This window comes from Rhagoletis zephyria, unplaced genomic scaffold (assembly GCF_001687245.7).
Source record: "Rhagoletis zephyria isolate East Lansing unplaced genomic scaffold, Rhagoletis_zephyria_1.1 Rzeph_scaffold_08064, whole genome shotgun sequence".
Lineage (NCBI taxonomy): Eukaryota > Metazoa > Arthropoda > Insecta > Diptera > Tephritidae > Rhagoletis > Rhagoletis zephyria.
This window is the reverse complement of record NW_016165145.1, coordinates 13,073-20,290: the sequence shown is the minus strand read 5'-3', so window position 1 is coordinate 20,290 and position 7,218 is coordinate 13,073. Positions and strand designations below refer to the sequence as shown.

At 35.0% G+C, this 7,218-nt stretch overlaps 1 protein-coding gene across 2 annotated transcripts in view; it reads left to right on the top strand.

Annotated features, from left to right (window-relative positions):
- Nucleotides 1-390: 390 nt before the first annotated feature.
- Nucleotides 391-7,218, top strand: part of Sdr (Secreted decoy of InR) — a 14,672-nt gene continuing 7,844 nt past the window's right edge. Inside the window, exons 1-6 of one of the 2 annotated variants that reach the window (XM_017630726.1) lie at nucleotides 391-1,612; nucleotides 1,690-1,992; nucleotides 5,167-5,416; nucleotides 5,477-5,621; nucleotides 5,708-5,916; nucleotides 6,292-6,478. In XM_017630726.1, coding sequence (XP_017486215.1) covers nucleotides 986-1,612; nucleotides 1,690-1,992; nucleotides 5,167-5,416; nucleotides 5,477-5,621; nucleotides 5,708-5,916; nucleotides 6,292-6,478 — 1,721 coding nt within the window. In that variant the 5' untranslated portion in view covers nucleotides 391-985. The remainder of the gene's footprint in view (nucleotides 1,613-1,689; nucleotides 1,993-5,166; nucleotides 5,417-5,476; nucleotides 5,622-5,707; nucleotides 5,917-6,291; nucleotides 6,479-7,218) is intronic. The other variant, XM_017630725.1, reaches the window with a different exon arrangement.

Here is a 7,218-nt window from a genome sequence, read left to right as displayed (position 1 = left end):
CTGGCAACCATTCATCTTCTTCAGCCAAAGGTAGCCAGTTTTGTCATTCGTTTATTAGGGTGTAAAGATTTACAGATGCAATCCGGTGCACGTAAGAGACCATCTAAATGTCAAGGTTACTAATAGACATAGACCGCTTTGCAGCATCGCCGACGATATGCACTCCGATCACAGAAGATTCTGCAAAATAATGCAGCCAAGTAGGAGGATTGGTTAACAAAAACGCGCACTCATACACACAACAACAAATATAACATTCGTTACTTCGATGCTCTTTGCCTTACTTTAAAATACTTTGCAGATGAGTAAAGTGATTGAGCTCACCTTTATAATAATAGCGTGCATTCCCTTCGCTCATATATTTTTTCTCTTTCAGCCATGCGAACACCTTCGCCTTTCCAGTAACTTCCTTCATTCGAAGCGCTTAATTGAATATCTGTTGGAGAAACTATAACAACAATATCGATGGGAGCTTTTCGCCTCAGTTCAACGATCAATTGCGAACAGTTCAATTTCAACTTTGTTGGCGCGCACTTCGAAATCTAAGCGTTAATTACGGAATAACACGATAGTTCTAACCATTTTGAAAGACTTCCTAGAAAAGTGAAACGTGAATAAAATAAATTTGTTTAGTAAATTGATGTCATCCAAGCTGCCAATAGCATTGTAATTATCACTCACTTAACAACAACAACAACAACTGCGACGACGACAGTGAAGCGCACTCTTCATCTTATGTTGACATTACTCAGCGGCGAGGTCAAGCTCTTAATTGAATTACATCCAAACGAACATACATATGTACATACATATCTACATATGTCTGTAGTACAGTACTATAGAAAAAATAACGGCAAACAAGTTCTGTAACCAACCCAACCATCCAACAACGACGCCGCCGCCGCCGCCGCCGCCGTTCTCAGTTGCCACCGCGTCAGCTGGCAATGCACTAACTGCAGTTGCCAGACAATCACCCACGGGGACAATGGCAAAACATCTGGATATAGTACCTGCAACACTACAACGCAGCCTCTTTGTTTTACTGCTTTGGGCGCTCATCCTGCAGGCGGCAATCGGACAAAGAGATGCACCCATCGCAACGGCAGACAAAGTGTATGCCGATGCTGCTGCCCGCCCTTTTGCTAGTACGAGTAACACGCCACCGGAGTCGCCAACACCGCCCCGCACATGCAATTCCATTGAGGTGCGCACAAGGAAGGATTTTGCATTGCTACAGAATTGTACGCGCGTGTTGGGGCATGTGTGGCTGGCGCACTTGCAAATGACGCCCAACGATGTTGCCGCGCGGCAATTCGCCTCCACCGTGACGGAGATTAGCGATTATCTGTTGGTTCATCGTGTGCATGGCCTACGAAGTTTGGAGCAAATATTTCCACATCTACAAATTATACGCGGCCGTCAATTGTTGTTCGATGAGTTTGCGCTGGTAGTGTATGAAAATCGCGATTTGCAAGATTTGGGCCTGAAGTCATTGCTACGCATACAAAAGGGTAATATACGCATTGAAAGTAATCCATCTTTGTGCTATGTGGATACGGTGAACTGGGTACAGCTGCTGGGCAATAGCACGCAGCAGCATTTCTGGCATAAGGTTTGCATTTTTGAATTCGAACTGTAGCAACGGCTTATATATTTGTTTTTGTTTTTGTTTTCATCCACTCAATGCAGAATAATAAATTGCACAATCACTGTACGCAATGCGCTCGCAGCACCAGGCAAGTTATCGTCGAGGAAGATCTTCCGGAGAAGTTGCGTAAGCATTGCTGGAAGTTTAATATGCCACAACGACGGCCTGCTACCAGCAATATTGTCAATTGTCGGTCGGACTGCGGCATGCGTGGCTGCGATGAAAATGGTAGCTGTTGTGATCGTAATTGTCTGAGCGGTTGCGACGGCACGAACTGCGAGTTGTGCGCGAATCTGAACATGGAGCGACAATGTGTGGACGCTTGTCCACAGAACTACTATCAGGTGCGTTCCATAATTTCCTGTTGTTACCACTTTTTTCCAGAGCAGTCCTTTTTTTGTGCCTACGCTAAATATTTAAATAGTTTCCGTTTTCTCCAAAACTTTTTATTGAAGCTCGGATTTTCTGTTTGCTACACTCAATTTAACACTGTTTTGGTCAGTATTATTTTATTAAGAGAAGAAAGACAATTGTCAATTCCAGCAACTATCTAAAAGCTCATTTGTTTTTCTAAAGACCACTTGCAAGATCTGCAAATGAGGAGGCCTTAGCGTTATTCTCTTTGCCTTTTAGCAAGACGTTTTTAACAATAAAACTTAATAATTAGAAGGAAAATAAATAAACAAAAAATGTATTTAAAACTAGTAATTTTTAGCAAAAAAAAAACCGACTTCAACTCCCATATAAAAAAAATATATATATATATATATCTCATGATCCACTGATCGGATCTCAACCAGATTAGTATGGGACCACCTCTGAGACTCTACCTTTCCGATGCAAAAAGAAATCGGTTGACGTGGTCTAAAGTTATGCGGTAACATACATAAAAAAAAAATAAAAAAAATATTCCGACGAACTGATAACCTCCTCCTTTTTTGGAAGTCGGTTAAAAATATAATAAAAATGAAATGATATTAAAACATCGCATTAAAAAATTGGAAGAAATTTCATTTAAAAAAAGAACATAATTAAAATAAAGGAAAAGTAAAATAAGTTCCTAAAAATTCAATGAATTTAAAAATAAAAATATTTTACAGTTTAAATGAATATAGTTTAAAAATTAAAAGAAAATTTCGATTAAAAAAGAAAACAAGTAATTTTTAAACAATAAATACAACCGATTTCAAATCTCATATAAAAACTTTGGAGTACCGTTAACTTCTTAATGATCCAATGATCGGATATAAACCAGATTAGGATGAGACCACCATAGAAAACGAATTGTCAAAATCGGTTGACGTGGTCCGAAGTTATGCGGAAATATACATAAAAAAATATTCCGATCATTTTATAACCTCCTTCTTTTTTTGTAGTCGGTTAAAAATTATAAAATACAGTAAGTTTTTAAAAACTAAGGGATATTAANAAAACTTAATAATTAGAAGGAAAATAAATAAACAAAAAATGTATTTAAAAAAATATAATAAAAATGAAATGATATTAAAACATCGCATTAAAAAATTGGAAGAAATTTCATTTAAAAAAAGAACATAATTAAAATAAAGAAAAAGTAAAATAAGTTCCTAAAAATTCAATGAATTTAAAAATAAAAATATTTTACAGTTTAAATGAATATAGTTTAAAAATTAAAAGAAAATTTCGATTAAAAAAGAAAACAAGTAATTTTTAAACAATAAATACAACCGATTTCAAATCTCATATAAAAATTTTGGAGTACCGTTAACTTCTTAATGATCCAATGATCGGATATAAACCAGATTAGGATGAGACCACCATAGAAAACGAATTGTCACAATCGGTTGACGTGGTCCGAAGTTATGCGGAAATATACATAAAAAAATATTCCGATCATTTTATAACCTCCTCCTTTTTTTGTAGTCGGTTAAAAATTATAAAATACAGTAAGTTTTTAAAAACTAAGGGATATTAAATATATATATATATATATGTATATATATGTATTTTTCTTTTTAAAACAATAAAAATGAAAAACTAAAAATTTTATTAAAAAAGGAAAAAATTAAATTAAGAAAAGAGAAAATTAATAAAGTAAGTTTCTAAAAACTAGCTTAAATAAAAATAAGTTTATAGGGGAAAATTAAGTCAATAAAAAATATTGAATTAAAAAAAGAAAAAATTATTACAACGGGTTTCTAAGAATTCAATTATATTTAAAAAATATCTGGCTTTTTAAAACAAAAAAAAATAAAAAATAAAAAAAAATCTCTGACTAAAACAGAAAAACAATTATTAATATAAACAAAACCAAAAAAAGTCTGATGTAAAGGTGTTAAAAGTTAAATTAAAAAATATTTTTAACCCTTAAGCCGGGAGGTGAAAAATTAATGTTGTTCGCGAGTATCATAATGTGGTATTTTGCAAAAACAATTACATTTTTTCATTTTTTGCGGTTAAAACTATAAAATCTAAAAATTAATAGAAAATTAAATAAAAAACAAACGAACTAAATATACATACATAAGCTCCAATAAAGATTTATTAAATTAAAAAAAAAATATTTAAATAATATAGTGTACAAGTCGAAAGAAAATTTAATAAAAAATAAAAAAAAAAACACAGTACCCGTACGAGTACCATCAATTTTTGATCCATCAAAGTATTAGACTTAGGATCATTCGCTGATCATTGTGATTGCCGCTTTATACGCGCTATTTCGAGACCATTTCAGGGGCATTTCGCGATCATTTTCAGCTAATTAGGGACCATTTCGGGACCGTTCCAAGACTTGTTCGAGATCATTTCGGGGCCGACTTTTCGGACACGACTTTTTCGACCATTTCGCGACTAGTTGCGTATAATTGCTGGATGGTTTGGCGAACCCGTTCAGGACTATTGCGAATCTAGTTCACGCCTATTTAAGGACCATTTTGGGATTAGTTCTGCACATTGCAGCCTAGTTCAGGACATGTTTGGGGTCCATTTCGGGCCTAGCTCAGGACTACTTCGATAGAGGTTCAGGACTATTTCCCGACTTGTTCAGGACTATTTGAGAAATATTTCGGGACTAGTTCCGGATTATTTTGGGACGAATTGGGGACCTGTTTGGGACCATTTGAAGGCAAGGGACGACTTTTTCAGAACCACTTTAGTGCCACATCAACAAATTTCAGTTCAGTATCATGTCGGAGAAGTTGGAAACTAGTCACCAAATGATCCGGAAACAGTCCTGAACTAGTCACAAAGGGGTTATGAAAAATTCGTGCACTAGTTCCAACAAAATGAATAAAATTAAATGAAACTATTGTTAATTTGTAGCCTATCCTCTAACTGAATCGCACAATGATTTGCGAAGCCGTACTTAGATGTTTATTTATCAAATTTCATGAGTACCTGGTACTCCAGCATCTTCTACTTTTCAGCACTGTTATCTACATTTTGGCATATTTTTTTCGCTTGAACTAAGTAAAATTTTAAATTTTCTACCTCCATCCTTGGTATTTATTTATCATTCCTTTTCCACCTCGGTTACATAGTATCAAGATCGCGAATGCATCAGCGCCGCCAAGTGCCGCCAAATGGGTTGGATACCACACCCTCCTGACTCAGGCTGTTTGGAAACATGTCCCAAGAACCATTTGAGCCAAGTCGATGCAAAAGGACAAACATACTGTAAATTGTTATGTGCTGGAAAATATAGCATACATACAGCAGATGATTTCGAAAGCTTAAAGGGTTGTATTACCGTAAATGGTTCATTAACCATAGAGTTGACCGATGTTAAAAGTAAGTTCGCTTAGTCGCTAATAAAATTGAACAAAAATTATATCTAAAATCTTATTTCAGCCAAAATCACCGACTTGGATAATGCGCTGGTTAATATCACTGAAATCACAGGCTATTTGAAAGTCATAAACTCACCACAGTTGCTGTCGTTGCATTTCTTGCGCAATTTACTCACCATACGCGGCGAAGAGCTTATAGATGATTTGTTAGTATCTATTCGTTATTTCGGTGGATTTCGATTAGTAACTCGCAACTTATTTTTTAACTAAACGTCTTCCAATTCCCTTTTAGGTATGCACTTTATGCTGTCGATAATTACCATTTATCTGAAATTTGGACGCCAAATCAAAATGTTGCCATATTAAAAGGCAGCATTTATTTTCACCTCAATCCGCGACTGTGTTTGAATAAGATTCGTCAACTTGAGAAGTCTTTAAAAAGCGCCAGACCTATTACCACAGTAAATGTTTCACCACACTCAAATGGGGAACGGGTCATTTGTATNATAGATGATTTGTTAGTATCTATTCGTTATTTCGGTGGATTTCGATTAGTAACTCGCAACTTATTTTTTAACTAAACGTCTTCCAATTCCCTTTTAGGTATGCACTTTATGCTGTCGATAATTACCATTTATCTGAAATTTGGACGCCAAATCAAAATGTTGCCATATTAAAAGGCAGCATTTATTTTCACCTCAATCCGCGACTGTGTTTGAATAAGATTCGTCAACTTGAGAAGTCTTTAAAAAGCGCCAAACCTATTACCACAGTAAATGTTTCACCACACTCAAATGGAGAACGGGTCATTTGTATGCTGTTGCAGTTGCTGTTTGTGCATTTGTGTATTAGTTTTTTTTTATTTTTTATTTTTAGGTAGCAGTCCTCTGGGCGTCTTAAATGTAACAGTTGAAGATTTCAATTCTACAGCTGTGCGCCTGAAAATAGATACATTTACCGTTAATAATATACAAATTATACTGGGCTATGTGTATTACTATAAGGAAGCGCCCATTAAGAATGTCACTCTCTACGATGGACGACATGGCTGCGGACATGATAGGTAATTAGATATTAGTATGCTTGAGTTTTTGACGTTTTTTGTATTTTTTGAGTACTTTACTCATACCTGTCAATAAAAAAAGTTATCGAAGTCGGTCCATTAGTTGGGGGGGCATCGATGACTAAGGAACGTCGCACGCCTTTTATGTACAGTTACTCAAACAAATGCGCACGTGTTCATTTTTTTTAATATTTTTCGAGCTAAATTTTTCTTGTTACTTTTGTATAAAAATATCGTGCAAGCTTTGACTAAAACCATATAANACATGGCTGCGGACATGATAGGTAATTAGATATTAGTATGCTTGAGTTTTAGGCATTTTTTGTATTTTTTAAGTACTTTACTCATACCTGTCAATAAAAAAAGTTATCGAAGTCGGTCCATTAGTTTGGGGGGCATCGATGACTAAGGAACGTCGCACGCCTTTTATGTACAGTTACTCAAACAAATGCGCACGTGTTCATTTTTTTTAATACACATTCCTAATGATTTTCCAGCTAAATTTTTCTTGTTACTTTTGTATAAAAATACCGTGCAAGCTTTGACTAAAACCATATATGTCACACTTTCAAACTTTATAAAAAATTTAGGAAGATTAATCAAGATTTCACCTTTTTAATCCGAATCTCTAGAACATTTTTGGATATGCAGTTTTATAGTCCCTACAATTTTACACTAATGAGGTGCAAGTTTAACGCAGCTAAAAAATCCTGTTGATTTTTGAGAATTTTTTTTTTTTT